Source organism: Aethalodelphis obliquidens, unplaced genomic scaffold (genome assembly GCF_003676395.1).
Source record: "Aethalodelphis obliquidens isolate GAN/ISIS:26980383/991018 unplaced genomic scaffold, ASM367639v1 scaffold17, whole genome shotgun sequence".
Lineage (NCBI taxonomy): Eukaryota > Metazoa > Chordata > Mammalia > Artiodactyla > Delphinidae > Aethalodelphis > Aethalodelphis obliquidens.
The window spans coordinates 6586998-6611209 of NW_020837961.1; the positions used below are offsets into that span (position 1 = coordinate 6586998).

At 40.9% G+C, this 24212-nt stretch overlaps 1 protein-coding gene across 4 annotated transcripts in view; it reads right to left on the reverse strand.

Moving 5' to 3' along the window:
• Nucleotides 1–23733, reverse strand: part of SPARCL1 (SPARC like 1) — a 53948-nt gene extending 30215 nt beyond the window's left edge. For 2 of the 4 annotated variants that reach the window (XR_003434956.1, XM_027116867.1), the window contains exon 1: nucleotides 3580–3614. Coding sequence is in view for 1 of the 4 variants with exons in the window: in XM_027116867.1 (XP_026972668.1) it covers nucleotides 3580–3602 (23 nt within the window). In the remaining 3 variants the exon portion in view is untranslated. Of the gene's footprint in view, nucleotides 1–3579; nucleotides 3615–23226 lie in introns of those variants that run through there. The other 2 variants (XR_003434957.1, XM_027116868.1) reach the window with 2 other exon arrangements.
• Between the last annotated feature and the right edge of the window lie 479 nt (nucleotides 23734–24212).

Here is a 24212-nt window from a genome sequence, read left to right on the forward strand (position 1 = left end):
GTAGAGGCCAGTCTCCAGTGACTGGGGAGTAGATAGACAGTAATGGAGTGAAGACAGTGAGTGTAGACCACTCTTAAGATGGTTGGCCATGAAAAGAAAGAGAGTGAGATGGAGATGGTAGCTAAAGGGGAAATGCAGTCACAGGAAACTTTTACTTGTATTCAGATGTGGTCCTCCAAGTCTTTTCTATGCTGAGGGGGAAACATAAGTAATGAACGAGAAGATAGATGGGAAGAGAGGAGACGTGGTAAATATCATGGCCTCCAGGGACCTGCACCTCCTGGGTTTCATACCCTGTGACTTTCCCCTTGGTTTTGTGACTAGTTCTGGCCAAAGGGACATTAGCAAGTAGGATGCCAGCAGAGGCCTGGGAAGCACTTGCAAAGTGGGATTTGTCCTCCTGTGGAAGCCATCTTCCATGCTATAAAAATGCTCGGACTAGAGGCTGGTCCAGACCACTGAATGATAAGCAGCCACATGAAGAGAACCCTGGAGGATGAGAAACCACAAGGGATGGTTCAGCCCCAGTTAAGCTCCCAGCTGGTTGGAGCCTCATGAGTGACTCCAGACAAAGTCAACAGAAGAATGACCCAGTTGAACTCAGTACAGATTGCAGAATCATGTGCAAATAGGGGGACTGGTTTTAAGCCATTTAATTTGGGGCTGGATTGTTACGCAGTAATAGATAACTGAAATGGGGAAAAACAAAGAAGTTGCCTGAGTCATTGGGGAGGCAATATTGCACAGTGATTAAAGACATAGGCTCTGAAATGGAACTTCCTGGGCTCTAATACTTAATTTGCATAATCTTGGGTAAATTATTCAGCTTTTAGGAATCTCAGTTCTTTATCTGTAAAATCATGATGGACATTAAGTGAGGCAATAGACTCTCAGTAAGCCCTTGATAAATATTTGCTGGTCTCATATAAGCACAGGTGGAAGGTTTAACTTTGAAGAGAAGGAGACTCTTTGTTCTTGCAGACAAAAGGGAGGAAAAACTGTAAGGATACGTTGAGGTGAGGCCCCTAGAAATATCAGTCATTAAGTTGGGCTTAGTTACACCTTCCTCACATTTATAGAGCATTTCACAGTGTATGAAAGATTTTCTTGTATACTGTTTCATTTTATCCAACAAGAAAAGGAGGGTAGATAATATTTAGCTGTAAAGAAACAGAAGCTTGAAGAATATAAATTATTTGGCTAAATGTGCAAGACTTAAGAGGTGAGCAAGGGCTAGAAGGTTGCACTGTGGACTCAGAATCCAGGGTTCTCACATGGTCTCGCAGAACAGGCTGCAAACTAGAAATGAGAAGTCTGGCTTTGGGCCCTAGTACTGCCAAGTCCTAAATGCTACTTTGAGAAAATTACTTAATCTCTCCAAACTTCTTCTATAGAACGGGAATAACAATTCCAATGTCAAAGGGAGCCACTGAAGTAGGGAAGCTCTTTGCAAACTCTGAAATAACATACACGTGTAAGTGATTATTATTTCCATTGCTCTGCCTGGTGGCTGTCATCAATATTATCATTATAGCCATTTATGTCTTACATTTAGTGTGGTATAAGGGAAATGAATCTTTAGTGTTCCTTACTTTTTCTCCTCCCTCTTTTCATGTCTTCTTCCCCTTGGTGATATCAAGCTACCCAGGAGTCCTAGTTACAAACTATTTTCACATTTAGTTCACTCAATGAAACAAACTCACATGTCCTATATTCCACATATTTAAATTCTAGTTTTCTACATGCAATGAATCCATAGGTAGAAGATAAGAAAATGTCTAAGTTAATGTCTTTCTAGTCTGGGTAAGAGGTATCTTCACATTCGCCTTAACCCAAAGGAGCTATAGAATGCTAATATTCTTGGCATAGCTGTGGAGAAGACATGAAGGCAGGATAAGTATAGGGTTTGTCATCTGAGCTTAGGTGGCCAGTTGTGCAGGATTTGGGGGAGTCAACCCCAACTTTTGCTTCATGGTCCCTGATTATTTACTGTGTCCCAGGTTGGAACTATTTTTTAGGGGTCTCATGTTTATTTCCATCCTGAAATCAAAAGCAAAATTTAAAGACAGAATATGATTATGTCATTTAGAATGTTTATAGCAAGTGGGGGGGGGGACCTTCAAGATGCTGGAGGAGTAAGACATGGAGATCACCTTCCTCCCAACAAATACATCAGAAATACATCTACACGTGGAACAACTCCTATAGAACACCTACGGAATGCTGGCAGAAGACCTCAGACTTCCCCAAAGGCAAGAAACTCCCCACGTACCTGGGTAGGGCAAAAGAAAAAAGAAAAAACAGAGATAAAAGAATAAGGACAGGACCTGCACCAGTGGGAGAGAGCTGTGAAGGAGGAACAGTTTCCACACACCAGGAAGCCCCTTCAATGGCAGAGACAGGGGCTGGGCAGGGGGAATCTTCGGAGCCATGGAGGAGAGCATGGCCACAGGGGTGTGGAGGGCAAAACGGAGAGATTCCTGCACAGAGGATTGGTGCCAACCAGCACTCAACCAGCCCAAGAGGCTTGTCTGCTCACCCACCAGGGTGGGCAGGGGCTGGGAGCTGAGGCTTGGGCTTCGGTCCGATCCCAGGGAGAGGACTGGGGTTGGCTGTGTGAACACAGCCTGAAGGGGTTAGTGCACCATGGCTAGCTGGGAGGGAGTCCGGGAAAAAGTCTGGACATGCCTAAGAGGCAAGAGACCATTGTTTCGGGGTGCACGAGGAGAGGGGATTCCTTCCCTGTGTGCCCACAGAGGCAGAGCACAGCCTAAACGAGCTCCAGAGATGGGCATGAGCCACGGCTATGAGCTCAGACACCAGAGAGGGGCACGAAATGCTAAGGCTGCGGCTGCAGGCACCAAGAATCCTGTGTGCAAGCAGAGGTCATTGTCCACACCTCCCCTCCCAGGAGCCTGTGCAGCCCGCCACTGCCAGGGTCGCGTGATCCAGGGACAACTTCCCCGGGAGAACACATGGCACCCCTCAGGCTGGTGCAACGTCACGACGGCCTCTGACGCCTCAGGCTTGCCCTGCATTCCGTACCCCTCCGTCCCCCTGGCCTGAGTGAACCAGAGCCCCCTAATCAGCCGCTCCTTTAACCACAACGTGTCTGGGCGGGAACAGAAGCCTGAGGGCGACCTAGATGCAGAGGTGGGGCCAAATCCAAAGATGAACCCCAGGAACTATGCGAACAAAGAAGAGAAAGGGAAATCTCCCCCAGCAGCCTCAGGAGCAGCGGATTAAATCTCCATCATCAACTTGGTGTACCTGCATCTGAGGAATACATGAATAGACTTAAAATAAAGACTATTACAAGAGACAAAGAAGGACACTACATAATGATCAAGGGATCAATCCAAGAAGAAGATATAACAATTGTAAATATTTATGCACCCACCAGAGCAGCACCTCAATACATAAGGCAAATGCTAACAGCCGTAAAAGGGGAAATCAACAGTAACAGAATAATAGTAGGAGACTTTAGCACCCCACTTTCACCAATGGACAGATCAACCAAAATGAAAATAAATAAGGAAACACAATCTTTAAATGATACATTAAACAAGATGGACTTAACTGATATTTATAGGACATTCCATCCAAGAACAACAGGATACACTCTTTTCTCAAGTGCTCATGGAACATTCTCCAGGATAGACCATATCTTGGGTCACAAATCAAGCCTTGGTAAATTTAAGGAAATTGAAATCGTATCAGGTATCTTTTTCAACCACAGCACTATGAGACTAGATATCAATTACAGGAAAAAAACTGTAAAAAATACAAACACATGGAGGCTAAACAGTACTCTACAAATAACCAAGAGATCACTGAAGAAATCAAAGAGGAAATCCAAAAAAACCTAGAAACAAATGACAATGATAGCATGATGACCCAAAACTTACAGGATGCTGCAAAAGAAGTTCTAAGAGGGAAGTTTATAGCAATAAAATCCTACCTCAAGAAACATCTCAAATAAACAATCTAACCTTACACCTAAAGCAATCAGAGAAAGGAGAACAAAAAAACCCCAAAGTTAGCAGAAGGAAAGAAATCATAAAGATCAGATCAGAAATAAATGAAAAAGAAATGAAGGAAATGATAGGAAAATCAATAAAACTAAAAGCTGGTTCTTTGAGAAGATAAAAAAAATTGATAAACCATTAGCCAGACTCATCAAGAAAAAAAGGGAGAAGACTCAAATAAAAAGAATTAGAGGATACCCAAAACCAGACAAGGACGTCACAAAGAAAGAAAACTACAAGCCATTATCACTGATGAATATAGATGCAAAAATCCTCAACAAAATACTAGCAAACAGAATCCAACAGCACATTAAAAGGATCATACACCATGGTCAAGTGGGGTTTATCCCAGGAATGCAAGCATTCTTCAATATACGCAAATCAGTCAATGTGATACACCATATTAACAAACTGAAGGATAAAAACAATATGATAATCTGAATAGATGCAGAGAAAGCTTTCGACAAAATTCAACACCTATTTATGATAAAAACTCTCCAGAAAGTAGGCATAGAGGGAACTTACTTCAACATAATAAAGGCCATATACGACAAACCCACAGCCAACATCGTTCTCAATGGTGAAAAACTGAAACCATTTCCTCTAAAATCAGGAGCAAGACAAGGATGCCCAGGCTCACCACTATTATTCAACATAGTTTGAGAAGTTTTAGCCACAGCAATCAGAGAAGAAAAAGAAATAAAAGGAATCCAAATCATAAAAGAAGAAGTAAAGTTGTCACTATTTGATAATGACATGATACTATACACAGAGAATCCTAAAGATGCTACCAGAAAACTATTAGAGCTATCAATGAATCTGGAAAAGTAGCAGTATACAAAATTAATGCACAGAAATCTCTTGCATTCCTATACACTAATGATGAAAAATCTGAAAGAGAAATTAAGGAAACACTCCCATTTACCATTGCAACAAAAAGAATCAAATACATAGGAATAAACCTAACTAAAGAGACAGAAGACTTGTATGCAGAAAACTAAAAGACACTGATGAAAGAAGTTAAAGATGATACAAACAGACGGAGAGATATACCATACTCTTGGATTGGAAGAATCAACATTGTGAAAATGACTATACTACCCAAAGCGATCTACAGATTCAGTGCAGTCCCTATCAAACTACCAATGGCAGTTTTCACAGAACTAGAACAAAAAATTTCACAATTTGTATGGAAATGCAAAAGACCCCAAATAGCCAAAGCAACCTTGAGAAAGAAAAATGGAGTTGGAGGAATCAGGCTCCCTGACTTCAGACTATACTACAAAGCTACAGTAATCAAGACAGTATGGTACTGGCACACAAACAGAAAGATAGATCAATGGAACAGGATAGAAAGCCCAGAGATAAACCCACACACATATGGTCACGTTATTTTATTTATTTATTTATTTATTTTTTGTGGTACGCGGGCCTCTCGCTGCTGTGGCCTCTCCCATTGTGGAGCACAGGCTCCGGAATGTGGGATCTTCCTGGACCGGGGAACGAACCTGTGTCCCCTGCATCGGCAGGTGGACTCTCAACCACTGTGCCACCAGTGAAGCCCTGGCCACCTTATTTTTGATAAAGGAGGCAAGAGTATACAATGGAGAAAAGACAGCCTCTTCAATAAGTGGTGCTGGGAAAACTGGACAGCTACATGTAGAATAATGAAATTAGAACACTCCCTAACACCATACAGAAAAATAAACTCAAAATGGATTAAAGACCTAAATGTAAGGCGAGACACTATAAAACTCTAGAGGAAAACATAGGAAGAACACTCTTTGAAATAAATCACAGCAAGGTCCTTTTTGACCCACCTCCCAGAGAAATAGAAAGAAAAAGAAAAAGAAACAGATGGGACCTAATGAAACTTAAAAGCTTTTGCACAGCAAAGGAAACCATAAACAAGACCAAAAGACAACCCTCAAAATGGGAGAAAATATTTTCAAATGAAGCAACTGACAAAGGATTCATCTCCAAAATATACAAGCAGCTCATGCAGCTCAATATCAAAAAAACAAACAACCCAATCCAAAAATGGCCAGAAGACCTAAATAGACATTTCCTGAAAGAAGATATACAGATGGCCAACAAACACATGAGAAGATGCTCAACATCACTAATCATTAGATAAATGCAAATCAAAAGTACAATGAGGTATCACCTCACATCACTCAGAATAGCTATCATCAAAAAATCTACAAACAATAAAAGCTGGAGAGGGTGTGGAGAAAAGGGAACCCTCTTGCACTGTTGGTAGGAATGTAAATTGATACAGCCACTATGGAGAACAGTATGGAGGTTCCTTAAATAACTAAAAATAGGACTACCATAACGACCCAGCAATCCCAGTACTGGGCATATACCCTGAGAAAACCATAATTCAAAAAGAGACACGTACACAATGTTCATTGCAGCACTATTTACAATAGCCAGGACATGGAAGCAACCTAGGTGTCCATCGACAGATGAATGGATGAAGAGGATGTGGCACATATATGCAATGGAATGTTACTCAGCCTTAAAGAGAAATGAAGTTGAGTTATTTGTAGTGAGGTTGGTGGACCTAGAGTCTGTCATACAGAGTGAAGTAAGTCAGAAAGAGAAAAACAAATACTGTATGCTAACACATATATATGGAATCTAAAAAAAAAAAAAATGTTCGATGAACCTAGGGGCAGGACAGGAATAAAGACTCAGACCTAGAGAATGGACTTGAGGACACAGGGAGGCAGAAGGGTAAGCTGGGACGAAGTGAGATAGTAGCATTGACATATATATACAATACCAAATATAAAATAGATTGCTATTGGGAAGCAGCTACCTAGCACAGGGAGATCAGCTCCGTGCTTTGTGACTACCTAGAAGGGTGGGATAGGGAGGGTGGGAGGGAGATGCAAGAGGAAGGAGATATGGGGATATATGTATACATATAGCTGTTTCACTTTGTTATACAGCAGAAAGTAACACTGTAAAGCAATTATACTCCAATAAAGATGTTAAAACAAGCAAACAAACAAAAATACAGAATGATCCAAGTAGGAAACCACTTCAAGTTTTAATTGTAAAGCAGATGCCTGTGTTGTAGTTTTAGAGATAGGACCTTGTGGAACAATCCAGTATCTATTTAGAATGTAGAAGACCTTGAGTTCTTCTGCTGTGTTCCAATTTGTCCTTCAGACCAGTCACTGGGCATTTTTATCTCACTGAGCTCATTGTATTTGATCACTGTCACACACTGATCAAAAATAATTTCACAGCCTTTAGCTTCTTATTTTAAGAACCGAACAAATGCGCTGATTTGTATGAATAAGACAGAGTGGAGAACTTTCCTGGGAAACAAGACACTTTTGAAAACAACTGTCAAACTGAAGACTACAGGAGTCTTAATTAGCTGATGCTTGCAAAATACTTCGAAAATGAAACCCATGGTGTTCTTGCTAAGTATGATGAATACCATTTATTCTTGGATAAGTAAAACGTCATATATTTTGAGACACTTGAATTTGTGGGTGCTCTCTACAAGATGCAGATTGTTATTTTTGCAGAAAAAGCAAATGAAACTCTATATGAAAAATGCAGAAGTGAGACAAATTTTTGAATAGAGTTATTATTCTTGAAGATATAAATATGCAGTGGTGATGTGAAATTAGATGAATATTATTTTTCCTAAATGTGTGAGCTGATTCAAAGGCAGCAGTATAGCTGAAAGAACACGTGGTATGAAATTGGAAGATCTAAGTACAGACTTGAACTACTTTTTACCAGCAGAGAGACCAGTCAAGTCACTGGTTTCTTCATCTACAAAACAGGAAAAATAATAGTAGCTTTCCTACTTATCTTCTAGGGTTGTTTTGAGACTCAAATGTGATCAGATAGTCATGTGATAATTTTATTAACTGTCAATATGAAATGAAAGATATTATTTCTTTGAAACATTGATAAGGCAAAAAATGGCTTAATAACCCTAATAAGTAATAATCCACAGAGACTCTAATTCATCCTTTTACTTACAGTTCTTAAGTTATTTTTTTCTTACCTTTGTCCCATTGTTTCTTTCCATGGGTCTAGAGAGGTTAAAGATGAGAGATGGTGGGGAAATTCAAGGAGAGCCTTTTCCTTCTCTTAGGAACAAAGTGTCTCATTACCAAACTTTTAGGAGAACCTTATCTGGAATTTTAAAAGATGACTGCTAGACTCCATTTTTTAGGTATGGCCTTTCTAGGGAAGCCCAGGATTTAGAATTTCAAATGCCTGCAGTTCTTCTACTCGCTGGCCCATATACCATCAAAACGATTATCCAGATGAAACGTTTGACATGGCAGAAATAGGTCTTCCATTAAGAACTAAACACCCACGAATGTCAATTCTCTTCTAGCTCATGCGAATAGTTGTCTTGACAGTTTCTAACATTTTTCATTTAATATGTATAAACAGTATGGTAAAGTAAAGATGCCTATCAATTCTTTGCTGTTCCTCCCATTGAGAGGTGAAGTTGAATTCTGCTCCGCTTGAATCCGGACTGGCCTTAGTGACTTACCTGACCGAACAATTAAGGCGGAATTGATGTTCTGCGACTTTGGAGGTTAGCTCATAAGAGGCCTTGGACTTTTGACCTTAATCTCTCGGAGTACTTGTTTTGGGAGTTCCAAGCCAGTTTGTAAGAGACTGTCACACCACAGGAAACACTGTTCATGGTCCCTGCTGATCCCAGCTATCCATGTGTCCTTGCAAAGGCACAGTGTATGTGAGTGGAGCCACCTTGGACCCTCCAGAGTGGCTCACCTGCCAGCTCAGTACCTCTGAGTGACCTGCCCAATCTCCTAACGCACAAAATCTTGAGAAATTGTGTAATAATTGTTGTTTAAAGTCACAATTTGTAAGCAGCAATGAAGAACTGGACTGAACATTAAATATCTTGAGTGAAATATTCATTAGAAGTAGAATAACTTATGTTCATCAAAGTATTATTTTATTGAAAAAGTAGGTTCTTACCATTGACTGTTTAATATAGTAGCTAATGCCATGGCTTATATTTTTTGAGATTTTACTATGCGCCAGGTACTATGGTAAGTACATCACCCATGCATCACCCATGTATTCCCACCTGTCACCTCACCTCCACTTCGTAGAGTATCCATCCATCCAGTGAGAGCTTGCTGCACATCCCCCTGTGCCACTGTGCCAGTCTTGAGTGAGGAGCATGGAAGCCAAAGGAATTTCCAAAGGGGTGGCCTTGACATTCTCAAAGATCTCTCTCTTTCTAGCTCAGGAGGAATTAGTATGTTCTGCCTGTTCTATAATGTGTAATTGAGGGATCCCTTTAACTATATTTAGAGGATCCCCACAGGCTTATCTTAGGCAAGAGTGTGTGATAGCCTTGTTCCCACACCTCTTCATCATTCCTTTTGGAGTTCCTCATCTTACTGTGTCACCCACCACTCACTAATCTCACTGGGTCTCATTTCACAGCTTCAGTCGGGATGGCCTCCTGGAGGCAGGGCTCTACTCCTCTCCTCAGGCATTTGCCAGTCCTTCAGAAAGTCGCCACCTCTCCCTGCCCTGGGGTGTAGGGGAGGGATGACTTTGGCCACATTTAACTGTCTTTGCTCAAATCATACTCTGATATCTGTCCTTTAAGTTCCTCTTTCTCTGTGAATGCGGGGCTTTCTCATATTTACAACTATTTATTCCTCCCTGCTTTTTTGCATACCTTTGCATACCTTTGCATACCTTTCTCTTTGGGGTATAGACTTTTGAGTATGGCCAGAGGTGGATGTGCCACAAAGCTAAGAAGCTTAAGTTTCAGGGCTCCTCTCTTTTACAGGCTCCTTACAAATCCCTACGCCTCATTTTGATCTTTTTATTTTTTTCACTTTTTTGAATTTGTCAAGTTTTATTTGTGGCCAAGTACATGATATATATACATACATATATATATATGTATATATATATATACATACATATATATATGTATAAATATGATATAGAAATATACATGCTATTGGAATATATATAAATATACAAATGTTTTATTGACATAGGTAAAAAAAAAAAAGCATGTTCTGTATTTGTACGTTTCAAAGGTCTATACACATCTATTAAATTGAGCTGGTTGATTTTAATACTCAGATCCTCTATGTCCCAGCTAAATTTTTATCTTCTAGATCTGTCAGATTTTGAAAGATTTATATTGGAATCTGTTACTGTAATTATGTATGCATTTTAAAAATATTTATTTATTTATTTTTGGCTGCGTTGGGTCTTTGTTTCTGCGCACGGGCTTTCTCTAGTTGCGGAGAGTGGGGGCTACTCTTCGTTGTGGTGCACAGGCTTATTATTGTGATGGCTTCTCTTGTTGTGGAGCACGGGCTCTAGGCACACGGGCTTCAGTAGTTGTGGCTCACGGGCTCAGTAGCTGTGGCTCATGGGCTCTTGAGCACAGGCTCAGTAGTTGTGGCGCACGGGCTTATTTGCTCTGCGGCATGTGGGATCTTCCCGGACCAGGGCTTGAACCCACGTCCCCTGCATTAGCAGGCAGATTCGGAACCACTGTGCCACCAGGGAAGCCCATGCATGCATGTTTTAAAATGAGGTTCTTCTTTTATTTTTATGTTTTTATTTTTTTAAAAAAAGAAGTCCCAGGACTTCCCTGATGGTTCAGTGGCTAAGACTCCACGCTCCCAATGCAGGGGGCCTGTGTTCGATCCCTGGTCAGGGAACTAGATCCCGCATGCATGCCACAACTAGGAGTCTGCATGCCGCAACTAAAGATCCCACATGCTGCAACGAAGATCCCTCATGCCGCAACTAAGACCCGATGCAGCCGAAATATCAAGCAATCAATAAATACATAAAAATGAAAAAGGAGGTCCCACACATTGTGTAAACCTCTGCTTCACAAGTGATGTTCACCTGAATGCCTGTGGCATTTGTCATGTTGCAGGACGTAGTAATATCTGAATGATTTGCTTCATAATGCTAATTACATGACAATTCACCTTTGAGACCTCCCTAGCCCCTAAAATGATCAGTTACATGAGTCCTATTCTTTTTCTGCATTTAGCTCTTCTCTCTACCCCCTAAGTTATTTTATTCTCAACCTTCTTAAAATTTCTTTTCTCGGAATGCCAGGTTCTTAGCTTTCTCCTCTGACTACTCTTATTTGAACTTCCCTTATTAGTTAAACTCTAGCAGCATATAAAACGTCTTTGGATTCAATGGAAATTGTCTCTCTTCTTTAGTTAATATAGTAAGTCGGTCGTTAAGTTCAGCTGGTTGGGAGAAGAATTTCAAGTGTTTCAGCTCTGTGAAAGTACCAAGAATTACTTATTGGGGTAATTCTCTTCCGGGATTAAGAAAAACAGCAAATCATACCTAAGAACAGTTCCAAGTAGCCTCATTCTCATGGCGTTGGGACCCGCTGGGGAACAGCGCTGGGCTTTGATGAGTAGTTTTTGTGCGAACCGCTAATGAAAGCGTTCACTTCAAGCAGGATTGCCTTCAGGATTCATCATGCTTCTCGGGTGCCTTACTGAGAGCCAACACACTGAATAGGGGAGAGACTGCTCGCCCAGTGGTACAACGTTACTCATTACCTGCCTTCTGTGAAAGAAGCAGGTACAATAAACCCCAGCGGATTCAGTGGCTGAGGTTTGAGGAGTTCTTTGAAAACAGGGTGAAAACCTAGGCTTATTTATGCCCTCAGAGGGGAAGCCCTGGAAGATTTATTCAAGCAAGGAGAAGACACGGCTTGTCTACAGCTGTACATTCTGCCTTTCCCGCATTGGGAAGAGATTATTTTTCTCTGAATATCCAGATATCTTCCACTTGCTCCCCCCAAATCCACTCCACACCCACTCTCCTGCCTTCTCCACCCTGAGCTGTCGCAGGGCCTGTGTGAACTGTAGCATCAGGTTCTCTTGCACGATGGTTTCTGTTGGGTTCAGCTAATGGGGTGCCCTGGCAGGAGAGATTTGAGGGAAGGAGGAGAGTAAAACCAGGGTGTGTATTTTCTCAGTGCCGTCTCTGTGACTGTGTCCCTCTCCGGAAGGTCACAGCCCCTCTCAGTGTCCCTGGCTCGTACAAGCTGAGCTTTCACTAGTCTATTCCTACAACACCTTGAGACTTCTCTATGCCCTGCCCATACTTCGGTCCATCGTTCCTTAATTCCACTCTCCTCAAATCCCCAAATTCAGTTTTCCTGCCGGGATCTGTCATTTCCTTGCTAGACCTTGACCCACAGTACTTGATCCAAATTTAGGATTCATGGGTTTGAATATAATTCAGACCCCCTGCCAGCAGAGCTGTGCCCTGCTCCCCAGTGATGTCCTGTTTCAAGTCTTTCTATAGTTGCTATGGGTTTGTATAAAGATTATTTGAAGATGAAGACCTTTGAGATTCAACAGCGAAGCCTTCTCAGAGCATCCCTTGTCTGACTAAAAGCAGAAACTTCTGAGAAATGAGAACTTCCATAAATTCCCTCTTCAGGGTGGCTCTATTCCCAGTAGAGAGAACAAGGGTAAATCTACCAGTTTCCTCTCCAGGGCAGTTTTATCACCTTGAAAAAGACAGAAAAACCACTTATACCTTTATGACAAATATCATAAACTCTCTTATCTCCAGTTTGTTCTAAAAATCCATTTGTCTTTCCTAAAAAATCCTTTTGTTCTTGCCACAGAAGCTGTTTCTCTCCCTTCCCTTTCTCCTACCAAATTAGGTCCGTAAGCCTTTTAACAGTTTAAGGAGCCAGCTACTTTTGTTGGCCTCTCTATGCATATAAATAAACGTTTTTCTCCTATTAATCTGTATTTTGTCCATTTAATTTGCAGGCCCCAATTACTGAATTTAAGAAGGTAGAGGAAAAAGTTTTTCCTCCCTTACATTGCCTTAGCAGGTGCACATATTTCTTTTTAAGTGGAGCATAGCAGTCCTCAACTTTGGAGAGAATCAAAAGTTACAAGGTATTAACACGTGACTAGCACTCAATAAACTTGATTTCACCCAGGATCTGAAGGTGTTCTAGAATCGAAGAGTTTTAGAAAGAAACATGGGCATCTAGCTCTGGGAGTGTTTTGTGTTGGAACTTGGCATTTTCACTTTACCCTCCTATTTCTCTTTTCATGTAATTGCTTGAATGTTATGAGAGCAGGATTACTCTGGAGACTTGGGAAATAAATCAATCTCTTTGTTCTTTTCCCTTCCATTATAGTCCTTTCCCACACCAAAGGAAACCCAATTCAGTAGCTTAGTCTGACTAAACATTTTAAACATTGTTCTAAATATACTGGTTTGGGCTTGTTAGTCCCAGAATGTGTAGAAATTTGCCTAATCAAGGGTAGTCTAATTAGGACCTCCCTGGCAGTCCAGTGGTTAGGACTTCACGCTTCCACTGCCCGAGGCACAGGTTCCTTCCCTGGTCAGGGAGCTAAGATCCCCGCATGCTGCATGGTACAGCCAAAAAAAAAAAAAAAAAAAAAAGAGAGAGAGAGAGAGGGAGAGAGTAGTCTAATTAGCCACATTGAAGCAAAACTGTATTCTGCATGAATAATGCTGCACAAGGGAGTCTGTTGTTAATTCTTTTTGGATAATGACTATTTGGGGTTTCATGGCGCTGAAATGTACATAGCACATCCAGTAACTGGCTGGGCTACGGATGTCTACAGATATTAACCCTGTTAACAAGATGCTGGGAAGCATAAGGTGAGTCAGCCACCTCCAGCCATGACCACCACCTCAGACCTTATTGTGGCCACCATCTAAACACGGGATTTAAGAACAATAAAACAATAAAGAACCAAATGTAGAGTAAGCGGGGGCTGGAATTTTGTGTGCCGTCGTTTGGAAAAGAAAAGAAGTTAGTCAGATCTCAGGCTATAGTAACCTCCAACATTCCTACCCAGAGTAGTTTTCAAATTATAAGAAAACATTTATTTGCTTTTGAAATCAATCACTTTAAATTGTTTTCCTGTCGCAAGAAGACATCAATCTGTTGTTTTTATCGGTGACCCGGTGCTGTCACTTCCCACCCCTCCCTCCCCCTTGCCTATCCAAGAAGCTACTGAATGCATGGTCACTGGGAATGCCGAGGTCTATGCCCAAATCTTGAAGCTCCCAGTTTAAAGCAAAAGCTTCCAGTAGTTTCCTCTACCTGTATTTTAGGAAATTACTGAGGAGTTTTCCTAGAAAGAGCTTCATCTATACCCGGTGTGAGGTCCTCAAAGCCTGCTGTTACGTGTGCTGGAATTGGGGAGCAGGGAAGAAAAGGAGAAGGAAAGTAGACCCTTGGGGTTCAGCATTTGTGTTTTGTTTCTTCTGAATTCCAACAGAATGCTGTGTAGATGTAGAGTTAGCTCAAAGCTGCTTGGTCTCCAATAAAAGGTTGGGAAATCCACTAAACAAATGGCTTGAGAGTTAAAAATGATTCCATTGTGCTAAGACAGCATGAAGATCTGACCAATCATGGTGTCTTGAAACCAGCTACAAGTTTTCTTTGACCCATAATCAAGATTAATTCTTCTGGCTTTTGTAGATTTCAGGCCACCTTCCCACTGGGTCTCTATCATATTATACAGATGATTAGGTAACTCAAGTGGAATCAAGTATGGTAAAAATGCATTACTTTTGGTGCTCTTTGAGGATAACTATGAATGGTGGATTCTTATCCTTGTTTATTTACTTTTTATTAACTCTATGGGCATATCAGTATTATTGAACCTATGGTAAACTTTATCCTATTAAAACAGAACAAAAGCATTTACCTGTTCTTATTCCACTCATATTTAGTTAAAAACTTATGAGTTGATTGGATGCTCCTAAAAATTTTGCCCTTTTGGGGGGATAAGCTGCAAATCCAGGTCTTATACATATTCAGTGGACTACAGTGGTTATGTTGTAGTGATAGAGATCTGATTAGAATGTGGTTGGTAGTTTTATTGTTTCAACAATTATAGAGTTTTGCCAGGTATTTGTAAAATATGTATTTCCATAAATGACTATTTCGAGAACTATCTCCATTTATCTCAATTAAGTTTGAGGAATTTGGGGTGACCCTTCTTTTAGCACTGCAGTTTCTCCTTATCCTTAAGGGAATGGGTGGCACAGGGCGCGAAAGACGTCAGGAAAAGATTATAGGAGGATACTGGCTTAAATAACTCACTACTTTTTTTTCTTGTTTGACATGACATTCCAAATTCAAAAAGAGAAGTCATCTTGCTGAATCAAAAATGTGTCTGTGGACGATTTTGCTTTGCTCAGCTAATGGATCCTGGAGGAAATCTCCAGAAACTCCTGGCATCAGATATGAACATATTTTTCCTTCTTATGGGAATGGGGGTAGTAATAGTATGACCATCATTCCTAAGTAAGGCCGGTCAAGGTCACTGCAACCTTTCTGCATAGTTGCCTAAGAGAGAAGGCAGAACACAGACACATCCCCCCGTGTCTGAAACCCCTTTGTTTAGTTTCCTTTTGTATCAAAAGGATTGGCCTTCACCATGGGAGAGGCTGTAACTGGATTTCACCATGAAAGGAGGTTGTAATTAGATTTCTCAGCAGGTCTATGAGTTCTGTCCCTGGAAAAAACAGAGAAAAGGGCCTGAATATTCTTTCCTCTAGCTGGAAAGGTAGCCAGCCAAGCCTGCAGAGACTGGTCTGAAAGGCCCCGACCTCTGATGGAACAATGTCAACTCTGGCCTCCAAGACTGAGTGCGTGGTCCTTCAGGTTGAGGGTGCAAAGCAGTGCAAGTGATAGCTAAAGATTTCTTGGCATTTGGTAGGAAACATAGGACATTCCTCCGAATGAAACCCTCTGACTCTTGGTCTCTCTGTCTCTTGGCGTCCTGAAACTTCTATCTCCTACAGAAGCGGAGGGCACCTAAACTTTGGAACATTCTAGAACATCATTCTCCATCTAGATTTAGGAATGAACTTACACAAACAACCAGAATATATTTTTGGGTACTGTGGTTCATTTTGAGTTCTTAGTTGTATTGGTTCCGTTTCAGTTTCCATAATATTTTCTAGAAGTTTACATTGGAATGCAGTTATGTCAGAGAAGGTGTTTGTATTTGATTTCTTTTCAGTTGTTACAGTTTTTAAAAAGAATGTTAATTGAAATTCACATTTAAAATGGTGAATTTTATTTTTGAAGTTCTGCTTGTTGCCTTGCCACGTAAATATACTTAACCTAACCATCTATCTCCACTGGGCACTCCTTGTCTCGCTAGGTCTCTTTTCTCTTCTTATCTCCTTGCTCTTTCTTTTCCTCCTAAGCATTAACAAGCTGTCTGACCACTGAACCAGAGTGGAAACATGGCCATCCATACTTTCAAAGGCAGAAACAGGCTTGGAGTCTACTCTTTTCCATCTCTTGTATTGGCTATGTCAATGACTCCTTGGAAAGTTTAGTGTTGGTAGTTTTTTTAACTGAATTTCCTTCATGCTGCCTGGAGCTCCTCAGGCAGCCAGTATTTTCCCTAACCCTCCCCCTTGCTCTGCCACCCCCCGTTGTTGGCTCCTTCCTTGGCAGCCTCAACCAAACGTATAAGTCCCCCTCCTTCTCTTGGAGACCAAGGAAACTTCCTTCAGTATTTTTGGTTTTCAAGGCAGACGATGACTACGTGATCTGTTTGTCTTACCTTGTCTAAGGTCAGAAGAACTGAGAATGACGTACATATGTGCAGAAAAAGGAGAGGTTTGCCCTGTCTGTTTTCCCTGTTACTTTACTTTTCTTCTTATGACTGGCATCTTGTTTCCTGGAGTATGTACCTCTACATTTCCAAATAAGGCCAGGTATCTTTTGTTGAGTTTGTTTATATCAGGGGAAGACTGTAGGCTACTATTTTTAGCAAGTATTATAACTATGGAAAAATTTCCTTTCAGGGAAATGTAGTAAACAAAATGATTATTATCATTTTGCTTCATAATCAGACTCAGACAGAACATTCTCCTTCATCCTGACTTTACATGACGGCCAAAGGCTTCATTATCAGAGAGCAAACCCCTTAGTCATATTTTGGCTAACGTATACATATTGTTACCTGATCCAGACTTAACGCTGTTGCTTTAGGGCTTTTAAAGTATGACTGAGTCTCTTGGGAGAGCTCTATAGCTTGGCGTTAAATGAATCTGAAGATTTAAGAAAGATGGCTTTCTATTTTGAGTTCTCTGCGGAGTCGCCATTTGACATCGAAGTGTCCCAGTCCTGCCAGTGTATACGATACACTCAGACTCAAAAGATGCAGACTTTTCTAGGGCTCTGACTGCAACTGTCTGTCATCCTGCCTGACTGAACCTACCACTATGTGAGTCTAGGCTAGGGATAGATACGGTTCATGCCCGTCGGAACTTTCAGTCTAACCAGAATTCAGCATTAAACATGAATCAAGCAGAGGACAAATACTTTTAGGGCTTCACATCTCCCACTGCTCTACCCCTTCCTCTCAGAGGATCTGGCCTTCTCTCTGTTCCTCAGTCTACGGTCCCTCCTGCCACAGGATCTTTGCACGCTCAGACTTCTCTTGTCAGCATCCACTTGCTCCAGCTGCCACTGCCCAGCATGCACACCTCCCACAGGGCTAACCTCTATTTAGGCTTCCGATCAAGGAAAGCCATACCTGACCTTGAGTGGACGTCGGGATCCTTACGTGCTTTCTTAGAAGAAAGGTGCTTTTCCTTCTTAACACTTATTTCAGCATATAATTATACAATACACGCTCAATACAATGTGAACTTTTTCGCCCCCCAAAATCATGCTATAACAAAAGGGATGTGCCCCATATTTTAGCACTTCCGAGGTCTCTCGCATAAAAGGATATTGTCTCAATTACTTCATTTTGAACAACAAAGTACCATTTCAGGCAAACAGCCTGAAATGATCTCAAGCAATGCTTATTTTTGTTCTTAGGAAGGTCACCCGCACGATGGAAAAGGAGATAAAGATATTTAAAGCAGATTTAGCAATTATTCTTGAGGTATGACTTCATTTTTGCAACTGTTGGAATTACACAGTTTTAGAAAACCACGCTTTAGAGACTCAAGCGGTTTTCAATAAGCCCTTTAAAGAGTACTGGAAAAAGCCATATAGGAGGTAATTAATATGTAGAGATCATCACCATGGAATGAGAATCTATGCTTGGGGCTCAAATCTGCAGCGCTAGCAGATTTCTGAGAAGTGAGTTATAAACAGCTTGCAGAGGATTGATGATGCACTACTCTCTGTTAGACAGTTACAGAGTGGCTCCAGTGAACACAGACAGTGTTGTTAAAGAGGCATAGAGAGAGTGTTAACAAAATCATTTCATGAAATATGAGAATAAAAAAGTCATTTTTATAAGTATAAAATATTTTAAATGAAATGAGATTTAAAATAATGTATTTGTAACAATAGAGTAAGCGTCCTAAGCATACCTTCCAATATTATCCATCCGTGTGTGTATTTAGGTTGGCCAAAGATTTTGCCTGAGGACCTTTTTATTAGAAAAATGAAGGTGGCTTTGTATTTGAGGTCACCTTATGTTTGGGCAAATGTACTTTTGAGAAAAAATTATCAAAGTATAGTTGATTTACGATCTTGTGTTAATTTCTGCTGGACAGCAAAGTGACTCAGTTATACACACACACACACACACACTCACACACACATATATTTTCTTTTTCACGAATGCAGTTTTTATTAATGTGATAATTTGATTAACAACTGTCTCCCTAACTACACAGTAAGTACCACAAGAGCACAGCCATTCTCTGTTTGTTCCTGTAGCATCCCTGGCATTTCACACAGAATAGAACTGAGTACATTAGTTGTTTGAGACATAAGATAAAAATATTACTTATTTCATGACCTGGAAAACACTGGAGAAACTAAAACAGAAATTTTAATAAAAAGTATTTTAATGAAAGATAAGACGTTTTGATACATTTTGCCCTAGTGTTAATCAAGATGAGAAGAATCTCTTTTACTCCTTATAAATGTAAAAATCCTTAATTATTCCCTTTTATCCTTTTAAGAAATTCAATGGTTCCTGTTTATACAAGGATAATTCTGAGGCCTGTTTTCATTGCAGTTTCCTCACTGGGAGATTCCAAGTTCAAAAAAAGCCATTCTTATCAGAGTTAGACCAAATGAGAAAAGTATTAAAAGAACGACTACTTCTTGAGCACTTCCATCCATTGTTTCAGTTAATCCTACAACAGTCTTATGAATTAGCTGTTATCCCCGTTGAAGAAGTAGGGGAAACTGAGGTTTGGTGAACTTCACGGCCAACCTTTACCACTGGTCAGATCCTGTAATAAGAGCCTTACATAGAGTATCTCATTCAATTCCCATGACAATTTTATGACCATTATTATCTCTCTTTTACATATGAGAAGATGAGGCAAAGAGTGGATAAGATAAAAAACTAGAGAGTGTAAGTGCCAGGATTCCAGTCCAGGCAGCCTGCCCCTGAGTCCCCTTGATTGATAATCACCTGGATAAGCACATCGTGAAGGTGGGAGGCGGTAGCGGGGACTCGGGAAATGGCTTTAGTGTGGGGCCCAGCCTGTCCTACAAAGTGAGGTCCTGTCTCTTTCTCCTCCTCTGCCTTCCCGGTTGCTTTTCCCTGCACTCGACAGTAAACTGGGCACCGTGTCGTAGCTTTCTTGTTCATTTTCTTAACACCAATTCACTGACTCTTTAAAGGAAATGTTTGGCGTACATAAGTTGGTTGCATAATAGGAAGGAAACAAGCCAGGATGGGGGACTTCATTTCTCAAGGATTTTTAAAGCAGACTAAGAGTTATTTCACAGAGAGGGCTGTGAAACTCGAGCCTCTCTGTCCCCTTTCATTGCTATGACTACAGGCTGCTCCTGCTACAGAAAAAGCAGCTGACATTTCAATTCTAGGAACATAGAGGAGAGGTTTACAAAAACAGAAAAACAAAAAACAAACCCTTTTGTTTGAATTTCAGTTAGAGAGGAAAAAGATACCCCCTAGAGCAAGTCAAAACCCCTATTCCTGCCTTTAGAAAAGATAAGAAAGGAGAAATGTTCGGGCCTTTTCCCCCCTCCAGGTAGGCCAATAAAACAGAGTTGAGGGCAAAGCATCATTTCGCCTCATTCCTCTTAATGGCGATCTGAAACAGAAGACTCACTGTGGTTTCGTTTGACTTGGCCATTAAGAAGCTACTAATGGATGAAGCAGTAAGGACTCAGTAATAAATACTTCAGGCTGAGGCCCTCTCAAGGGCATACGGTAGTGTCAGATTTATTTTTCCATTTCTTTAGATAAAAAAAAGACAATTCAATGAATATTTCCTTTTTGACCCCCACTATTACTGCCAGAAAAATTATTCCAAGTGTGTAATCAAACACTTCCTCACTGTGTGTAGAAAAATTATTCCAAGTGTGTAATCAAACACTTCCTCACTGTGTGTCTAGTACTCTGCCAGGTGCTATACCTGACATTTAAAAAGCATCTTATTTAATTCCTACAATGACCCCATTGTGGGTATTATTATCACTATTTGCTTAATAGATGGGTAAACTGAGTCCTGGAGGTGTGAAGTGACTGCCCAAGCTCACAAAGAGGCAGAGCCAGGATTCAAACTGAGGCGTGTTAGACGCTGAAACCCATGCTCTATCTGCTCTGTCGGGCTGACTCTGAGGCATAGACCTGGCATTGACATTTTATTATACAGCAAAGTGTGTAAGTACAAGGAAGAAACCCTGAGGGAAATCTTAGAGTAAATTCCCTTTCTACAGAGTTCCATTCGGGACATATAGGTAGACTAGTGCTTTAATATCAGCTATGATCGATAGATTGATTCAAACGTACCAGACATAGCTGTTTTCCTCGTTTATCACAACAAATCTCCAAGGTAGTAACTAGTTTTATGATCCCCATTTTGGCAAATGAGGGCACGGAGGTTCAAAGTGTCATCTGTGCAAAGTCACAGACCCTGGGAAAGCCCAGGTATAAACCAGATCTGTACGTTTCTAGAGCCCATGATCTTATTCACTTTATTACACCATCTCCTTACGATCAGTCGAGACCACACACTCTGTTCCCCAAACTTCTGATCATCTTTTTAATTAATTAATTAATTAATTTTACGGTCCGCGGGCCTCTCACCGCTGTGGCCTCGCCCGTTGCCGCGCACAGGCTCTGGACGCGCAGTCTCAGCGGCCATGGCTCACGGGCCCAGCCGCTCCGCGGCATGTGGGGTCTTCCCGGACCGGGGCACGAACCCGTGTCCCCTGCATCGGCAGATGGACTCTCAACCACTGCGCCACCAGGAAAGCCCTCTGATCATCTTTCGATGCCCAAGATAAAAATCAGGCTAGCCTCAGGTGGTACTACCTGTGCAAGCCCAGGCTTTGGGGGAAGATGCTCTGTGGGCCCTGTTTGAACCAGACCCTGGCCTAATTGGGCATCTCTTGGGCAGCCAGACCTACTGGGGAAGTTCTCCTGGATTTCTGGGCCCCCCTTCTCCTTCACTGAAGGGTGTTCCAGAATGATATGTGAGGGAAAAGGGCATCTGAAGTCTGAAAAACAGTCGCTTATGTTCTTGGTGGAAAAAGATTCCCAACATGTTCTGGACCTTGTGCTAAACTTAGCTGAAATAGCAATGCTTGTGTACCGTTACATATCAACTGACTAAAAATAATAAGCTGTCAAGAGGAAATGAAATGAAGAATATTTTGGAGTTGTCCAGATATATCACTATTTATTTCATTTCCGTCCTCCCTATTTATTATTTTTACTTAGTTGATAAGTGAAACTGTGCATAAGAGCCTATTGGGGATTAAATACCAAAGGACCTGGAAGGAAACCCCAGTACTCAAATTGCTAAATGGCTGTACAAAGATTCCCTGAAAGAAAAAAGGCAAGATTCATTAATAACGTGTACATATTCTTTTCCAAAATGTGGAAAGCAGCATTGTTTGATTGGATGATAAGCAGATGAAACAGACTGCTGTGCTTTGTTGGATCTTGTTAAATGGATAGAAATATAAACTTAAATGTTTCCTGAGAGGGGTGTCCTTTTTTTTTTTTTAATATTCATAGTTAATGTACCCATCAACGTTTAGCTGAATAAGCTGTGAATTGAAAAAAACTGGTATCCATGAGAAAGGGGAGAATCAAAAAAAAAAGGATTTCTGCTGAGTTGGACCAAGTGAACATTTCTATTCAGTGTACTTAGGCCCTGGGCCAGAGGGGAGCTCAGATATAATGCCAAGGTGACATATTTAACCTCTGTGCAGATTAAAGGCAGTTCAAAAGAGATACTCTCTCTGCACTACCTCTTGGTTATAGTATCAACAGCATTGATCTGCAGTTGAAAACATGGTTTTCTCCTGCAAGGTGACCTCTAATACCCAGGAGGAATGAGGGAGCGTGACTTGCATTATTGTTTTATTTTAGAAGATAGAGCCAGAAATGAAGGTACCTTACAATATAGGAGTTATCATAATTTTTTAGCTCTTTGATTCCCCTCCCTCATTTTTCCCTTGCTAAATTAGACATCGTTAGGAATTAGAAATTTTATGTATATGTGTGTGTGTGTGTGTGTGTGTGTGTGTGTGTGTGTGTGTGTATCCTAAAAAATGATAGAAGATGACAAGAGACAGTGAGTCAGAAAACTATAAAAGGGAGTCAGGAAAAAATAATCACAATAACTAAAAAATAATCAAAGGAAAATATAGTATTATAGGGATTTTCTTACCTTTTGGAAAAGCAAAATGTTCCATTTCTACATTGCTGTTAGGTACAGACTGGGACAGTGGTGGTGACTGAATAACTTCAGATAATTTAAACATGGAAAACACCCAAATTACTTTGATTTGAAAGTTTGTGTTTTTTTTTAACAGCTACTTTCCTTTTGATTTATTTAATACATTTAGTAAACTATTTCTGTAAAACACATTTCAGGATTTCAGACTTCACCAAGATCTGAATGCTAGTCTGGCCAACAACATTTCTGCATTTCTAAACATCATTTATTAGTTCTTACTATTTAATCTTGGAGAAGAAAAGGAAACATGAATTCAAGTGTTAAAATTCCCTAGTAAGTAGCTTTTCTGTAAATCATGCAAAAGGGTTCTTTTGTTCTTGTTGTTAAAAAATGGCTTTGTATTAGGCAAAAATATTAGACATCTTTATCAGATCATGCAAATCAGGTTAACAAATACAGTAAACTTATTAAAATTTACCTTCAGGTAGGTGGCTGGACCCAGAGCCTTGGCAGAAAATTGAAGCTGAATCCTGTCTTTGCACACAGTCAGGAAATAAGTTTCACAAACGCCCAATACTCTTTGAATCTCTTTCCTCGTTAGCTCTGCTTCTTTGCCCAGAAACACATTCAGGTCTATTGGAGTTGAAATTCTGCTGCTCTGTCAACTACTCAGGGTCTGAGGTGACAGCCGAATTTGGAGGTTGGCACAGGGACGTATTTCAGACTGTCATCGTTTTTGTTGCAGATTCCTGCAGTTCTCCAGCGGGCTAGCCTCTCACTCCAAGGGCGAGGGCGCGCTCAGCTTTACAGGCAGCGCAGACCTACAGGGAGAGAGCTCATTCTGCCGGAGAGAACGGGTTAACAGTTCTCCCCTCAAGCTCTTGTTCTCAGAGGCTCGTAACTTGGCCAGAATATAAGCACTTGGCTCCGTATGCCTTTTTCTTGTCTTTTTCAAACAACTCTAAAAGATTTTACAAGCGGGATCCCTTTTGGGGGAATTTTTATTTTAAGACTGAAAAGAAACTCCATGCTGTGGTTTCTTCCTAAAGGAAATCGGTGGGGTGGGGCTTAAGGAAGGGGTAAGAATAATTGCAGCAGATGCATTTCTACATTGCTTCTGCAAAAATTGTTCTCACGAATATGCCTGAATTTGGTAACAGTAGGGTACTGCAGATACTTCAACCTTTCTTTAAGTGACCTTCAGAAATGTACATATATGTGAAGCATTCCTCCTTCATAGTGTAGCTCATTCATAAGCCGGTTCAGGAACGTTACAGTTCATAGACTATTCTTCCCCCTACACAGCTCCCTACCACAACCTTCTGTATGATGATTGGTCTGGAAGAAGGAGTTTTGCCATGAAATAGACTTGGCCTTCTGGTTATTTATGTATGTATCTAACCTCTTCCACAGCTACGTCTACATTTATTGCACATTTATTACGTCAGACACTGGCTAACGGTT